At 39.3% G+C, this 17,927-nt stretch overlaps 1 protein-coding gene and 1 long non-coding RNA gene across 2 annotated transcripts; one reads left to right on the plus strand and one right to left on the minus strand.

Moving 5' to 3' along the window:
- The first annotated feature begins 187 nt into the window (after positions 1–187).
- On the plus strand, positions 188–4,562 carry LOC108893438 (uncharacterized). Its single transcript, XR_001962662.2, has 2 exons — positions 188–3,850; positions 4,100–4,562. It is a non-coding gene; the product is annotated as an uncharacterized LOC108893438 (long non-coding RNA).
- Positions 4,224–15,156, minus strand: pygma (phosphorylase, glycogen, muscle A). The gene is made up of 20 exons (XM_018691460.2): positions 14,807–15,156; positions 12,349–12,450; positions 12,174–12,252; positions 11,894–11,997; positions 11,521–11,652; positions 11,306–11,417; positions 11,123–11,205; positions 9,789–9,932; positions 9,464–9,556; positions 8,994–9,140; positions 7,986–8,149; positions 7,673–7,787; positions 7,461–7,562; positions 6,854–7,001; positions 6,673–6,731; positions 6,375–6,516; positions 6,013–6,220; positions 5,220–5,354; positions 4,924–4,990; positions 4,224–4,771 (listed from the first exon to the last, which is right to left on the minus strand). Exons 1-20 carry the CDS (start codon positions 15,047–15,049, stop codon positions 4,622–4,624), a joined length of 2,529 nt encoding a protein of 842 aa, XP_018546976.1. The 5' UTR covers positions 15,050–15,156; the 3' UTR covers positions 4,224–4,621.
- Positions 15,157–17,927: the final 2,771 nt, after the last annotated feature.

Raw genomic sequence — 17,927 nt, forward strand, 5'->3', positions numbered from 1 at the left:
GTAACCAGGAGAGAGAAATCTTATGGGTGAAGTGACGCAACCAAATTGACACCAGTGGAACTACTCTGTCACTCATTCAGTCATCTTTGGTAATTTGGTTTGAGCCCACATGCACCTTATCAAAGAGGAAGACAATGCGGTTATAAGACTTTATGCCGAGCTCTGAACTGAGCTCGGCATAATGGTTGAAGGGGCAGGGGCAGCCAGCAGGGGAGCATGAATACAAAGCACTTTAACATTTTAAATTTCATATTATAGACTTCAGCCAACTTTTTACTTTTTACTCTACTGACTCCAGTGCTACTTATACAGTAAGTTAACACCAGGCTGAAAAGCAGCTAAGTAATAAACCACCCTCTGTTTCAGCTCTGACCACATCCAATCACACCCAACAGTGAGGGACATACTCGCGAAACATTACAAGGATAAAAGCATCACCTTCAGTTCAGAGTCAGAAGAAATGAAAAGCACATGGCATGTCAGTCCTGATTTTAGAACTCCGAGTTTTTGGTCTAAGAGTTATTCACAAAACATTTTAGCCACTAAAACTAGCTCCTAACTCCAAGGGAAATTAGAGAGAGTCCATTAGACACCTGGGCTGGCATGTGTAAAGCCACTAAGAGTGAAGTTTTGTTCTAAAGCTGGAATTATACTTTTCCAGGCTGCATGTTGGTAAACGTGCACAGTGAGGTCACTCAAATGCGTTTGCTCGGCTGTTTCTTTATACTTGTTAACTTATGTGTACACCGTATCAGCCTCTGCAAGCTAAAGTTACCCATAACATCCCTTTCTGTGTATGTTCACAAAGACATTTATATCTTTGGAGAAACATAATTCCAGCTCAATGGGTGAATCAAAATTCTAATTCTATCTCTCTTCTCTTTGGGCACCAACGTGAAATTGCCAAGACACCAGGAACCTGAACTTGAGCCTGTGCGTAAAGTTGTCACTGGGTGTTCAGATTATTTTGCAGAGGTGAAGGGCATTTTCCTAACAAACACGGGCTCAACTTAACAACTCACCTTCAACCCTTAACATTCGAAACATTTTTATAACAGATCTTTCATTGAGATACACCAGTGAAGTGAAAAAGTCAGACAGGGTAAACTTAAGTCTCCATTACTAAATTTCAGCTCTTGAGGGCGGCGAAAACTGCAAGCAATTCTTTCAAGAAACCATTTAGAGGCTCACAAAGAATCCACAGCACAGGAATAACAGGAATACACCATTCAGATTAGCAAAAGTGATGTTTTGTACTTCTGCAGTTATGTAAAGCTGTTAGATGTTTGATGTGAGTTTGGACTTTAAACTTGTTAAACTGGCTCTGAGAAAAGGAGTTATCTTACAATTTATTACACCACTAAACCCTCAGTTAAACACTGCAATCACGTTGACAACAGTGAGACAGTGAGACTCTTATTTTGTACCTCTTGCTCTGTTAATAGTTACAAACAAATACAAGTGAATACATAACACTTTGACCTTTTGTCTCAGTGCTAAGCCAAGAAAAATATTAAAGAGTCTCATTTGGTAGAAGAGCAGGTTCAAAAGTCTGAGTCCAATACCAAGAACTGTAGTATTTATAATCATTTACTTTAATGGAGGTTATATTTGATGAATCATAGTTGTGGTTCAGGCAGAGAACTGCACTTATACTGGCTGATTGGCATCAAAATCTATTATGATAGATGTTAATTATGGGGTTAGCTCTCTCCACAGAATCCTTATTGCTTGCACTTTCTGATAATATATATATGCATATGTATAACCATTTGCTAAAAATGGTCAGTTCCTTGAAATAAGTGTCTCTGAATGAGCTGTCAGTTAACTTAAGTTCACTTTAAAGGCTTATGTTCTGTTTGTCAGTCACTACACTTATTTTTACAGCTAAAAAACATGGTCAAAGCAATAGGTTTGCAACATTGATTCTTCACAACTTTCCCTGATTTTACTCATAAACATGACTTTGAGGTGATGACATGTTTTAGATGCCCACTACAGAATATTGTGCACCTCTGCTTAATATGTCAGAAACCAAAGCTTTAAAACCTGGTTAAATGCAATGTGTTTTATAAACTTTTTAAATATTATTTTATATGCTATATATCTGCCATTGTCATTGACAGTACTTTTTTTATGGTGCAACACCCCTCACAGAGCATATCAGAGCAAAAACAAAGCTAAGAGGAGGATAGAACTGCCCTGCAGAGGTCAGAGACAGGATTTTGTTGAGGCACAGATTTTGGGAAGGCTTCAAAAATTTCTGCTGCATTGAGGGTTCACATGAGTACAGTGGGCTCTATAATTCTTACATGGAAGGAATTTGGAACAACCACAACTCTTCCTAGAGCTGGCCGCCCAGAAAAAACTGAGCAATTGGCGGAGACGGGCCTTGAGTTGACTGAGATCCCGATGGTCACTCTGGCTGAGGGAAGTTTTTGCTCCACCATTTTTGTTGTTTGCACACAGATGCTGTTTTGTTGTATATGTACTATTCTTCATAAGGGCCTGAAAACAACTTCTGAAAAATATCTCCACTTTATGCCATATCTCCAAATACTTCCTCACCAGATTTCAGTCATTATATCCCATTTAAGTCTGTGCAGTGATAGTAAGACACATTTTATTGTCACTAAATGTACCATTAAAGAATAACATTATGTCACAGGGGCCCTCCTATCTGGGACTCACATTCCTGGATATCACACACACATCTCACAAGGTCCTTTTGGCTTTTCTCTTTCCTCATTCTGGAAGCAACAGCTCCTCCAACAGGCAACTCAAAAAACTTATTTTTAATTTAATAGCTCTCTAACTGCAGCACTGATGGGACTGTTTCCAGTAGTTTTCAGTGTCTGGCAAGATTTCAGGATCTATCAGACACATGTTTTCTAAAAGTTTATGATAAGTTCAAATAACCATGAATGATAAATTATGCTCTTGCTGGCTGAAATAGGGTCTTACGGCAAAATGTCACTATAACCTGGCTAAATATCTGTGCCAGTAAATCATTTTGTGTGTGTAATTTAATGTCATGTATTTAGGCTGCTAAATGATTTTATTGACAGCATGTCTGAGCAGCCAAACCTAACAAAATTTTTTATTTTTTTTTTTTATTTTTTTTTTTTAAAGAGAGTTGCTGTTGTTTAAGGTGATGTTGTGATTCTTTGAATTGGAGCAAAGTTCCAGGGTGGATCCACTGCAGCAAAAACACTGAGGTGTTATCAGGAACAGCCCATAATAACAGTTGGCATTAAGACTTACTTTACTGCCTCTGGCTGCATCCCATCACCAGTACAGTATGACAGAGTGTTGCTGTCACTAACACAGTGCCAAAGTCCTGTCTGCTGTGGAACTGGGTCTCTGCTGGTGCTGGTGTTTTTATCCAGGGGGCTGTAGGGTCATGGCTTTATCAAACACTCTTATCCCTCTTGTTTGTTTTTCTTTGTGTTGCCCCAGTTATCACTGCTCCACATTGTCCCATTACTTGCTTTATGTAAAGCCTCATACCTGTTACCTATAAAACTCTTTCATTAACTTCATGGATCTTACTGCTCTACACTCAAAATTTGCTAAGCTGGTATGACAGCATTAGACTGAAACACATAACACATAGATTTTTTTCCAGTGAAAATTATGCATTGTGTAAGACATATAATTAAGATGATTTTATTAAATTATTAGTATGCGATGCACATCAGTTTTAAGGTGATGTTTTTGTTGTATGTGTATGACTGTGATGAGTTGTGATTCTTGTTTTTCAGCTGATGTACTTTCTCTTAGACCTGATTCTGGGATCTTTTCCTCTGCAGAGTCACAGTCCTAAAGTTCACGGTCACCTCAGTTGAGGGTAAATATCACTCAGGAAAAGTCCTTAGTGACCTTTTTGGATTTGTTTGCAAAACACTGACAAAAATCAATCATTAACACCAACTATTTTTTAATTTATTTTTTATATCAAAAAATATATTTATATTTATATATATTGTATTTTTATATCAAAATACACTGACAGGGTTTTAGACAGAGTTTCTTCTGTCTCCTCTCTCATGTTTGTCTGTCTGTGTGTGTGTGTGTGTGTGTGTGTGTGTGTGTGCAGGTGTGGCACAGCTTCTGATCACGGGCTCACCTGCTCTCCATTAGTCATCACCTGCACTATAAGAACCCCTGGCTGTCCCTAAAATTGATTGAGAACGGCAGAAAAAAAAAAGTCACTCAGGCTGTTGTGGTATCTTAGACAAATTTTTATTCAGAATGGGTCTAAGTGGAAATACAAGAGTTTATATCTTTAAATAAAAAAGTTATCACCAGTAAATTCACAAAACCCGCCACAAAGCGCTTTTATCCACTTCACGGCAGCTAAAAAGCCATTTCGGCGTCCCTGACGATAACTGCAACGATGTTATTGCACCACTCTGTAGTCTGAGAATTCAGGTATGAAAAATGTAAACTTGTAGCCAGTCCAAGACTAATGCAGGGAGCGTTTTATGCCCGTGCGTGTGGATGCAGGTTTGTGTGAGGGCTTTTACCAGGGAAAAAAAAAACAAAAACAAAAAAACAAAGCCGTTCGTGTCGTGATACAAGCAGGGAAAGTTGGGGTGTTGGCTGTCTTCTGGACAGTTTAAGGCTTGTCATCGGGGGCGGGGAGTTTCTCGAGCGTGGGCTCCATGCCCCAGATCTCACGAGCGTATTGGGCGATGGTGCGATCACTGGAGAACTTGCCACATCCGGCGATGTTAAAGATCACCTTCTTGGTCCATTCCTTGGGGTTCTGAGATGAGGATGAAAATAATTGATGGGAGATTAATGAGATCAATAACTAACAAGATTATTAGCTCTGAGTTTCCTTCTGTAAGTGGTGATATTACTGTACTGTAAATATATTAAACACCTTTCTAAACTATTCTTTATTAATGACCATACCTTGTAAAGGGCATTGACTTTCTCTTGGCATTTGATATAGTCCTCATAATCAGCAAACACCTTAAATCTGTGCAAAAAAATAACATGATTTATGAATTTAAAAACATTTATTCAACATATATATTGTACAATATTAACGTATGTAGTGTATGTGTATGTATTTAATACTGAATATTGGTGTGTATGAGTTATTTTGGCTGTTTTTTTGTACCAGCATGCAAGTTAATACACATTCTTATTTGTATGTGTGTATGCATGCGTGGGCCTCAGGCTGCTAATGTTAGATGTGCCTTTACCTGTCATGATGCATAAGCATGTTGACGATTTCTTTAAACAGGTCAGGCTGCTTTGGGCTAAAGAAGCCTCCAGCAATCTGGTCAATAGCCTGTTTGAGCTCAGGCAGGCGGTTGTAGTACTCTTCAGCATGGTATCTGAGCAGGACCAAAAATAAACAATAAACACATTGAGAAAACAAAAAACAAAACAGAGGCACGAGGTTGTTGCTGTAGTAACCGGCCCATTCATGAGGGTGTAGTAGTTCAGTGCCTACATAAAGGTACCAGCAGGTTCCCCAAGGCCGCACCTTGTACAGGAGAAAAACCTCAAGCTTGTGCGGACAAAACACTTGAGTCTGGAAGCGCTGACAGGCAGAGCACAAGAAAGAGATCACTACCAAAAAAACCTGCGAGAGACTGCAGAGCTGCTGGACTGTCAGAGCGAATGGAGCTCACCGCATTGATAGCGAAAAGTCTTGACAGTTTGACTATCTTGTCTGTATTTCACCAAAATGGATCTGATAGCAGGTAACACGCTGTGCTCTTATATACAAAGACACTGCGTACAGCAGTGGCAGAAATAAAAAGACAAGGGTGAATCCTTTTCCTGCCTTTGCTCCTTTTGATTTGCCCCAAAGGGATTATGTCAAGGTCAAATCGTGTTTGAGACTTACAGCTCAATTAATTCAATGTGAAAACTGTGCCGTGAAGAGGTAATATTACAGAGTGAACTAGTTTCATTGGCTACATAACAAAATATGTTGTGAGGCAGATACAAATGCACTGTTTGGAGAGACTGAGGCTCATTCCTTACCCTCTCTTGTCAAGCTCATCAACATCGTCCACTCTCATGCCAAAGATGAACAGGTTGTCCTCGCCGGCCTCCTCGGCCATTTCAACATTGGCTCCGTCCATGGTACCAATGGTCAGAGCGCCGTTCAGCATGAACTTCATGTTACCAGTTCCAGAGGCCTCAGTGCCAGCAGTGGAGATCTGCTCTGACAGGTCAGCTGCAGGGATGCCTGGAAGATGACACATAATAATAACTCTAATAAGCATTTTGTGTTTGCGTTTTAGGCTGTGTATCAAAAAAATCCAGACGGGGGACATCTTGCAGAGGAGGGAATGAATAAAGGAAAAAAAAGCATCAGAATAGGACAATGATTTAGCAATTACCTTTCTCTGCCAGCGTGACTCTGTAGTTCTCCAAAAAGATGACCTTCAGACGATCTCCAACCACGGGATCGTTGTTGACCACCTCACCGATAGCTGTGATCAGACGGATAATCATCTTAGCGGTGTGGTATCCAGGAGCAGCCTGCAAAGAATGGCCAGTTAGTCAAGTCAAGTCAAATTTTATTTATATAGCGCCAATTCACAACAGAAGTTATCTCGAGTTAGTGAAATAATGTTAGATGAATGTGTTGGGTGAGTTTCTTTTTAAAGCCCAGTTGTGTGCCATTGAACTACAAACCTTGCCTCCAATCATGATAGTTCTTGGGGTCCACTGCTTGTTGGGCTCCTTCTTGATGCCTTAAGGAGAGATATCAAGAGATTAAAAGACTGAGGTATCTGTTGTTTGTGAGGGAAAATGCACTGAAATCATTTACATAACTGAAGGAATTGAGGATATAAGATTTTCAGCCTGTACTTACGGTTATAATAGGTGATGATGTGCAGACAGTTGAGCAGCTGCCTCTTGTATTCATGGATTCTCTTGACTTGGATGTCGAACATGGAGTTGGGGTTGATCTTCACCTTGTAATGCTGTTCCAAGTGCATAGCAAACTTCAACTTGTTTTCCTGAGTGATTTAGAAAAAAAAAAAAGACTTGAGACAAAATGGAATAAATTCAGCTCCGGCTGTGTACAGATTCATATTCAGAATTTTAGCAAAACAATTCTGTGCTAGCACAATGAAACAACATCATTAAGAATTAAAACTATCTAGGCTGAGCGTTAAAGAAAACACAGTCATAGACTTTGACACTGATCTCAGAGGAATAAACAGCTCTGCAGGTTGGCACCTTGGAAAGAGTTGATGTGTCATAGTGTCATGTTAACTGTACCAGCCACAGATTGTTTAATGCGGAGTATATGCCATTTCTCCCCAGGGCTGTTGAGCAGTTAGATTTACATATCAAAAGCACAGGTGTATGTATATTCTCTGGAATCTGCTTGTTCTCTTAAGCATAATGGTGTTAATTCCAAACTGACACATTAACTGCACAGTTGAGACAAAATAATATCTTAGACATTTTACCTGCTTCACTTTGGCAACATCACGAATGAAAGCCTCATCATTGACATACTTGCGGAGACCCTTCAGCTGGTCGAGGTCGCGGATGAAGTCCTCGCCAATTCTCTGATCAACAAAGATTGGGACAAAGTGAATAAAAGAGATATCAGTTTCCATTGAAAGGTTTAGCGAAAACATCAGCTTTGTGTAGTCTGTGAGCTTAAAACCCAGCTAACCTCTGCGATGACCTCAGCCAGCCCGGGGTTGCACATAACCAGCCAGCGGCGAGGAGTGATGCCATTGGTCTTGTTTTGGAACTTATGTGGCTCCATTTCATAGAAGTCCTTGAAACTGCAGACAGAGTGAAGCATCACATACATCAGAACACACAAAGGCAGTGCAGCAGCACATGAAACCACAGAGGCTGGGGATTTATAAAACAGACACCACAACATACACTACACATACGTGGACTGTATTTCTGGTGTTAATTGTGATTCACCAGCATACAGTATTACAGGCAAATTAGTTGTTATTTCAGGAACGTACACAGTAGCTTTGAGGATGTCAGAGTGTATCTGGGCCACACCGTTGACAGCATGGGAACCCACAATGCACAAATGGGCCATGTTGATCCTCTTCTGTCCGCCCTCCTCGATCAGAGACATGCGGCGCAGACGATCATTATCTCCAGGGAACTTAGCAGCAACATTCTGCAAAATGAAAAAGAACATGAGATAAAAGTGAACTAATAGCTTGTATCTTTTATTTTGCTTGCTGAATCGTGGATTTCGATCTCATACATACTGAAGGAGCTCATCGCAGTTCTTCAAAAATAATATCAAATTAGCAGTATGTGAGTATGTGAGTAGTTAAATGAAATTGAGTGTATTATTGTTCAGGTCTGCTTGAGCTACAGCATCTTCCCACCACTAAATGTCACATATATTTCTTTTTCCATTCAGCAGGAATGTGGGAGTCCATGTAACTTAATTCTGACAGATATTGCAATTAAAAGCCAATAAACACCTTGTTTGTTCTTTGACATTTACATTGCAGCGTTTAGGTGTTCATGCCAATCTTTAAAGTCACTCCTTGCATTTTAGTGTGGGTATTTCTTCAGTCTCTCTCCACAGTGACATTCTAACGATACCCTTTCATAATCAGGGAAAAGATCAAATATCAAAATTCTAATTATCATGTTTCTTTTCCAGCCTCATATGTTTTTAATTTCATATTATTTTCATTATTTTTTACTGTGTGAAGGTTCCACTTTGAATTTAATCCTCACCTAAATTCAGTGATTTCACCATGCTTTGACATTATGTATCTTCCTTAACGTGTACCTTGTGCTCAGCTAGGCAGATAAAAGCACTGAGATACTGTGTTCTCTCTGTCAGTGTCTTAGTATTTAACCATAGAGAACAATGACAGCATGTGCTTCTTCTGCTACGTATGTTGAGGAGGAGCTATGGGGACACATTGTATTCAACCTTATACAATTTTCAACACATCATGGAGATGTGTTGAAGACATATTGCAGTGTGCAGTGCTAACCTCCAGGTGGCGGCGGTTGATCTCAAAGACAATTTCCAGGTGACGGGGCAGCAGATGAGCAAACAGGTCGACCGGCCAGCGCTCCAGAGCTTCAGGAAGGACAGTGTGGTTGGTGTAGGCACAGGTGCGCACACAGATGTCCCAGGCCTGGATACCAGCAGAAAATACATACATATTTATATATGTTTCTGTGCAAAAATACTATGAAAAATAATAACAGACTTTAGAAACTTTGTAAATAATCACTTTATGCTTTATAATTTCTCTTTGTTTATCAATTACATTAGAATGATGATCTCCCAATTATATAAAGAATCATGAAGCAATGTCTCACAAGTGTTGTATTTTAAATACTAAAATACTGTATGTTCTAAATTTGAAAAATGAAACATTGAAAGATGTAAAAAAAAAAAAAAGAAAGAAAGAAAGAAAGAAAAAAGAAAAAAAAAATCACATCTGCATTTCCTCACCTTTTCCCATGAAAGTTTCTCTTCATCAACCAGAACCCTCATCAGCTCAGGAATAGCCATGGCTGGGTGAGTATCATTCAACTGGATGGCAACCTGAACATATGCAGAACATGATTAAATGTCAATACAGAATTAGCACACGCCATAAAGTGCTTTGTAGACTGATACCGTTCATTTCAAATAGTCTCATAAGATACAATAAAGCCCACCTACAACCTGTTCTACACACTGACAGAGGCAATTTAACGAAGGCACAGAGAGAACATCGGGGGGGGGAATCCTTTCATTTTTGACAGAAACTATTTTGTTGAATTTTTCTTTTCACCTTGTCAGGCAGTTTGCTGAAGTCTGTGCGAGCAATCTCCCTGGAGCCAAACTTAGAGACCTTGAAACGGCGGATGATGTCTTGCAGGGTGGCAGACACCACAAAGTATTCCTGCTTCAGACGGAGCTCCTTTCCTTCAAAGAACTGAGGGTAAAGACACATATTTGTCTGTTTCTGTTCTGCAGGCAAACATGAATCATTTTTTAAAATTCATTGAACATAACCTCTTGCATATTAGTGACTGGTATTCACCCACAGACAACTGAAATATTTTCACTTTGATAAACTTATTATCCAAGCCTGATGTGACAAAATGTTTTTGCAGTGCTGCAGTGACTCTGTATCTAATACCTGTAATAGTAATAACATGTAATAGAATCATTATGCAATTATAATCATTTTAGCATAACATCAAACATCCATCTATAATGTACAGTTATATGCTAATGCAAGTGTAGTACATGTGCACATACATTGTGTAAATGTACGGTTCCCTTTGTAATTATATGACATATTCATGGAAGCTGAGTTCAGTGTTTAGAGTTTGAACCAGAGCATCCTTAAAAGTTTAATTAATGTAAAATGAATTTAATAAAAAAAAAATGAATTTAATTAAAAGAATCTATTAGATTTTTTCTTCTGCTGAAAAGTCATTCATGTTTAATTAAGCCACAAAAAATCCATTCAGGTTATAATGACATACAGTGAAACTGAGAATAGCAGTCACATTGGAGAAACTGGGACCTTTCTGATTCTTAATGGGTGAAAATCAAATGTTTCATTTTGATTAACTAATTAATTAATTAGCTAATTGTTTCAGGGTTTCTGTATTGTTAATAGAGACATATAGAATGACAGAACAACAGTTCAGCACTGGCTAAACTGAAATCAAACAAAGCTGGAATATCAGGTCTGCCACAGTCTCTGCTCTAACTTGCACAGACATAAATTACCAGACCTGACATGAGTTATATCTTGAGCTAGATGGTTATCTCCTAAATCCTCCATCTTGAGCCTTCAGGGAGTCAGAACATGGTGGTCCAGTCTTATGTCAGATATAAAGGACAGCTTCAGAGGAAGCTGAAAGAGCACACGGTGGCTCTAGCTGAAGACAAAGGACACTAGTTAGGGTCCAAAATTATGGAAATCCATCTCTCAGCAGAGTAAAGATAAGCCCTATACCATCATCCAAGAGCCATACAGTTCTCAGCTCCTTCACTTGTGCCTTTACCTCAACATTCAATTGTTTACTTTAATCCAGTTTAACATGTGCGAGGCCATCCCACGAGTGCAGCTCTGGTAGATTAAAATGTAATGTAGTCATAATGTCTTACATTGTCATTGGGATACAGCACGCGGGAGATGTTCTCAGCCAAGTTTCTGTCCAAAACAGCCTGAATGTAGCCACCAACATTGACTGTAAGGGAAAAATTACAGTATACGTAAACTCCATTAGCTTATTCGCATTTAACAGATGTAGAGTGACTGAAAATATTTGCTCTCTGACAGACACATACAGTCTTTGAGGTTAAACTCGCATGGTGCCTTCGCTGACCACAGCCTCATGGTGTTAACAACGTTGTTTCTGTAGCCAGGGACAGGGGTGTCATATGGCAGAGCCAACACTACCTGTCAATACCATCACAGAAAGAGACAGACATTTGAAATATATAATTACATATCACTTTAGAAAACATCTTTCATGTGTATTTGCTTTACATCATATTTTCACCTGAGTGTCAACCCATTTGACGCCATCAGGGTGATGCTCGGTCCTGCCATAGAAATGCACAGGACGCATGTACTCAGGACGCGCCTTCTCCCAGGGGTTGCCATAGCGCAGCCAATCATCAGCCTCCTCAACCTAGATAATGACATACATTTATAGAGAGGGAGAAAAACACTCATTAGGTGAATGGCTTTCTCTGCTGAGGCAGATGCAGAAAATGATAAAGAGCACCAGGTCACGATAATGACAAAGGAAACTCATCCAGCAGATGATCTAAGGTGGAAAAACAGCTATTCCTGCTTTTACTGAAACAAGAATATGAATTTTCTGGGGAATAAAAGGACAGCAAGAAGTCTGGAAAATGAACATTTCTAACCTGCCAGCCGTTGACAATTTTTTGATTGAAGATACCAAATTCATAGCGAATACCGTAACCATAGGCAGCCAGACCCAGTGAAGCCATGGAGTCCAGGAAACAGGCTGGAAACCAGAGGCAGCACATAAAAAAAAGAGCAAAAATCAACATATCAATCTTTGACAGGGTGTTACATCAAAGCATTTTTCTAATGTTCTAATTTAACTCACAACAGGAGAGAAAATTCAAAATTCTTTGAATTTATCAAATATAATACATTGTCCTGTGGAAAGGTGCTTACCGGCAAGACGGCCCAGACCACCATTACCCAAACCAGCATCTTCTTCCATGTCCTCCAACTCCTCCATATCCAGACCCAACTACACAGGACCACAGAGCACAACATGGACTAATACACCAATTATGTTTTACAGTGTACGGTTATTAGAGGAGTAAATGAGGTATGTTTGTCTTACCTGGTACATGGCCTCATCACAGGCATTCTCCAGTGCGAGGTTCACCATGGTGTTTTGGAGGGTGCGGCCCATGTAGAACTCAAGGGAGATGTAGTACACACGCTACAGTTTGGTAAGAAAGGGACAAATAATCAATATGAAACTGAATGAACAGCCAGAAAGTGTGACGTGATGTGAACACTAACAGAGATATCTCTGTGTCATTATGTAATTGCGTTATAGAAAGGTCTCCATGGTAGCTACAAATCTAGCATTGAAACCAAATACCTGTGAAATCATATGCCAAATGTCACAATAACATTCACTCCAGACTGTCAAGGAAACCTTGAAATTTCATGATTTAGCTTCATGGTTGGGGGTGCATAGAAATGTGCCACCTGAGCCTGTGTTTAGCCTTTGCCATTTAGTAGTTTTTTCCCCCTCCTGACATGGAGGGGCAGACACAGGCTGAGGAAGGGCAAAGGAGAGGAGAGAAGAGAGTGGGGTGGGGGGGATGTATTGCTTTGGGTATTGCATAACACCAACATTTTGGCTCAGACAAAAATAGCTCCTGTAGAGGTCGCTGTAAAGGTCAGCCTGAGCCCGATACCCTTTCATTGTGGAGTTCAAGTCTGGCGTGATAGCAGAAGTTGTTCAGATAGATGTGTAAAATAATAATGAATACATCTGACAGAGCCATATCACTGAGTGGCAAACAGGATCTCTTGAATTATATATGACTGTATGTTCCAAATCGTATCTGACTTCAATGCTTGTTTCATCTCATTATGCTGATTAGATCCTGTTTTTTCCTCAATATTGCACATCAGCAATGTGAAAACTGAATCTTGTTGTTGTAACAGTAGCTTTCTGGTATATGATCTTTGCACAAAACTCTAAATTGACCCTACATGTCCTCCTCTGTGTTTCTGCGTAGACCTTTAGGGAACTCACCTTTGACCTTTCAGTCTAGCGCACCAGAACAAGGTGACACAGTTAAGGGGGGTGGGGGGGGGTCAGATGGTTTCTGAGTTAGAGGTTGCAGCCCGTCAACATCTGATTAAACAGTTTCTGGAAACTAGTTAAATGTGAGAAGTAAATGTCTCTCTACTGAGATTAATGCATGAAACAGCTGACAGTTAGGTTACTGAACAATAACCTGTAGAAGTAAGCCAAGGTATGCAGGGAAATATTCTTCAGAGAAAAGAAAAATTAGCTCCTTTCCTCAGCAGAGTTATTAATGATCTTGCAAGGTACATTTTTCCAATAAGTAAATGCAATTGGAGCTGAGTTTCCCTCTGCTTCTGAACCCGCTATTGTAATTACACACGGTTTTGTGTGACATTTCCAAGCAATAATGTGGTGTGGTTTGCAATTTGTTCTGCTTTATTCTAGTGTCACCAGCTTCCTATTGTTTCTTTAAGACTCATTCTGTAGCTGTTTATACAGCTGCTAAGATAAAGCTTCTGTGTGACTGCTTTCATCTGAACTGAGATGACCTCTGAGGCATGTGCTCATATGACACAAGTAAAGGCTATGTGCTTTATGGTCAGACAGGATGGGAACAGAGGGTCGAGGAGAGGTTTAATGTTACAACACACTATAAGAGCGGTAGCATACCAGCAGGGTGCTAAGAAGCCCTGGTGAAGTTTAAATGTCATGACATGGCATTACAGTGACTTCAGGCTGTTCAAAGTACAGTGGAAGAATATAAAACCTTCACTGTCAGTGGTGGAAGATACATTTACATAAGTAAAAGTACAATAGAATAAATGTAGACATACTCTATAACAAGTAAAATTTATGTACAGTGTATGTACAAAAAGTATCTTCAGTAAAATTACTCATTATGCAGAAAATGGACCCTGTGATCGACTGATATATTACATTAGATTGTTGATATTCATGCATCAGCAGCATTACTGTTGTAGCTATTGGAGAAACTTTTAACTATTTTATATATAGTTAGGTAGATTAATCCAGCAGTTTCCAACCTAGGGTTCAGGGCCCTTCAGAAGGTCATGAGAAAAATTTAAGGGGTTGTGAGAAATGTACGATATTTCCCTCTAAACTGTAGTGAAGTAGAGGTACATATCTATAGATCCATATTTATAGAAATTGCATCAAATGGAAATACTTAAGTAAAGTACAGGTCCCTTAAAACTGTACTTAAGTACAATACTTTGGTAAATGCAAGTACTTATTATAAAGTTTCCCTAGTTACAGAATGCTAATGAAAACACTGATGACGATGTAACAGACTTTCCTAAATGTCATGGGGGGTGTGGCAGTTCTTAGATCAAATGTGAATGTCAGTATTCACCCAATACTTGGTTAAACATTATAAACTCTATCATTTCTCTTTCACAAATATTAGATGTGAAAAAATTTCTACCATTATAGACATTAAAAGCAGTCTTTCGTTTCGTCTACATATTCATATTCTTGTCTCCTTGGTGCCGTTGGGACTTGAACTTACTTTGGGATCTTTCTCATAGTAGTGCTGCTGGGTCCTGATCCACCTGCCAATCAAGTGGTCCCGCACAGTGTGGGCAAGAGCAAAGTAATAATCCCTTCTGGTTGCTACATTTCTGTCCTTGACCAGCGTAAAGTGGAGATGTCTGTTGAAGTTTTGCTTCAGTTCTGCAACGTTTTCGATGCCGGCGAGGCCTCGCACTGAAATCTGTTTCCTTCTATCATGGTCAGACAAGGGTTTAGACATGGTGGCACGAGTTGTGGTGGGTCAGGGCTCTGACACTGGAAGAATGTAAACAGTGAGACAGCGGGCGCACACCACTGGGACCAGACACACAGCAAGAGAGGAACCCACTTTGCAGGATCAGGTTCAGCATTTTAAAGGCACAACTATGAATATTAAGCAGAGGGTGGAGTAAATTGTATATATTAGGTAAAGGGTGGGGCATTTGTTAAGTGTAGAGGTTGTAACTTTTCAATAATGTCACACAGGAATAACTGAGAGGCCCATGTTGGATGAATTATGTAAGATTGGCAGCAATACACGGCATCTTAGAGGAACACAACGTCATTTAAAGTATAGCAATTCATTATAGATGAGAATTCATTTACTTTTTTCTATTTGTATTCTCTGTTGTGCTTGTGTTCCACTATTGGATAAAGGATGAATGTGACCTTCACAAAGCTGGTAACTTAGAACGATTTGAATGATTCAGAATTATCCATTATAATCATTAAAATAAAATGTGGAAAAAGTCAGAAATTTGACCTTGTCTGTTTATTTTATTTTTTTCAATATGTAACTACTCCTCTTGTCTGTGTAAAGTATTGTCTGATATTTTAGGAGAAACACATAGTGATGATAATATCTGGCAGCTACAGTGGCTAACTTGTTTTTCTCCCCATAGTTGGCAGGAGTGCCTTGGCCAGCAGATGGTAACAGCAGATTACATTTTTTTAAAAATGTGTTTTGTTGCACCTAAAAAGCAAAGCACTGCAAAGTCTACTAATTATCATATTGTAGGGTGACAGTATATTTATAATTTGCTGAATTAGAGGGCAGTTACAGGGCGGATTTTGTCTTTGGCAAACTATATTGCAGACACTGGATCAGGTCTCACTTGCACCTTGGCCTGCTCTGAAACCCAAACAGCAGTACTGCGATGCTTAACATTTCCATGCTACTGTTACTTCACAGGCACTGTAAGAAGTGGTACAGTATAGTTACAAACTAGTCATCCAGAGTCTGTGTGCAGATCACATCTGTTCACAAGAGCCTGGAGCACAGGGAGGCACAAAATCAGCTGCAGCAGAGCTACTTAAACACACCCTATTTACAGTTATCACTCTACTGAGCCAAACCATCATGAAGTCTTGACCTTCTATAAATAGTAACTCTGACCCAGTCCCAAAGGCCATGATATTTGAAAGGCATATCTTGTTAATGTCAGCGAGAGCCGGCAGACAACACCAGTATATTACTATGAGTCGGACCCCAACATAAGGAGGAGGCCAGTGTTTGCTGAGTTATTCTCTCAATGGAGATGTTATACTGCACAATTATTACTGTCTTGTTAAAAGGGGTGTTTTGCCTTTGGACCGAATTTGGTTAGAAGCTGGATGAAAGAGTGATTGTTACTCTAGTGTCAAGATGCACTGGATTGCACTGCACTTGGAGTAAATGTTGACAGGGAAAGTACTGGGAGTTAAATTAGCACATCTTTCTGACCGTGCCACATTAGATGAAATGCGAAAAAAGAAAAAGAAAGCACACACACACACACACACAACACAAAAAAACAAAAAACAAAAGATGCTGCTGTCAAACACCACAACAGTTGGACAGGAGCTGAATATAATCCAAATTGCAGGTGGTAGCTGAAGTGTTTTGGCAGTGCTTCGTGGCTGTTTCTGCATCATTTGAAGAATTTTTAGAACTCACACAGTATACAGTATAAATGCTGTCTCCGCCATTTCCTGTAATGTTGCTTTTAATGTTCCTGCATGCCAAATGACCCACACAACGGAGGAACCATCACACAACAGATGACAGAGATTGAAGCTGGCGTGCCCCTGATTTGTCCATTATGATGAGCAAATTATGTTCTTACATGTCTACTGGCTGTTCTGTCAAATAGTACATCAAGCATTTCAAGACCACAGTGAACGAATACACTGCCTTATGGACTTTGTGGGGAAAAAGAAAAATTCTTGATGTGAAGGCAAATTTTCAGCAACAAATGAAATTGTTACGACAGTTGAGCCACTGAACCAGTTCTATGTGCCAGCATGATGTGACCAGGTTGTTTTTTATTTATTACCTCTTCATTTTCTCTCTGCTAATTTGTCTGACTATCTGTCTTTTCACTTACCACAGTTATTTATGATCTCTCTATCATATAATCATGAAGATGCATGAAAGTGTAATTAATTTTTATTAAAATTTTACTCCCGTGGGGCAAGAGAACATTAAGTCAATTAACTCTGGTGTTAATGAAGGACCTGACTGGCCCACAGTAACCACAGTTATTAAGGTGCCTATGTTGCCTGGCAGATATTAGAAAAGAGTACAGAGGCTGGGTAGCTGGAGCAACTAAAAATATACAGTTTCACACTTTTCCTATTAACATATTTTTTCATCAGACACCTTATTTTATTAGAATACAATATATAGGAGGAAAAAAGAGGGACTTGATCTACAGTATGTGCGCAGGCACAGCAGAGAGGAAAAAGACCTTTTAAGTTAATGTAATTTCACAGCAGGCAATTTTTTTTAAACCCTGATTGGCTGCTAATATCATTGCTTTTCAGAGTTTTGTGAGCATACGGTCTTGAAAACAAAAAAACTACATAAAAACATGAAAATTAAAAATGTGTCTTGGGTAAATTGATTTCAATCTTTTGTTTTTGTTGGAAATTTATTTATTATTTATTGATTAGATTTATTTTGTTTTTTGTTGTTTTGCTTTTGTGCAGTCAGAGCTCCTGCTGTGAATAACAAAAGCTTTTTGGAGATTTTTTCTGTTTTTCCAATACTTCACTCTTCAAGATATGAACCTGACATTAGGCTACAATAAAACCTCCCTTCACCTGGTCCTAAATGTATCTGAAAGCTGTCACACAGA

Source organism: Lates calcarifer, linkage group LG20 (assembly GCF_001640805.2).
Source record: "Lates calcarifer isolate ASB-BC8 linkage group LG20, TLL_Latcal_v3, whole genome shotgun sequence".
Lineage (NCBI taxonomy): Eukaryota > Metazoa > Chordata > Actinopteri > Centropomidae > Lates > Lates calcarifer.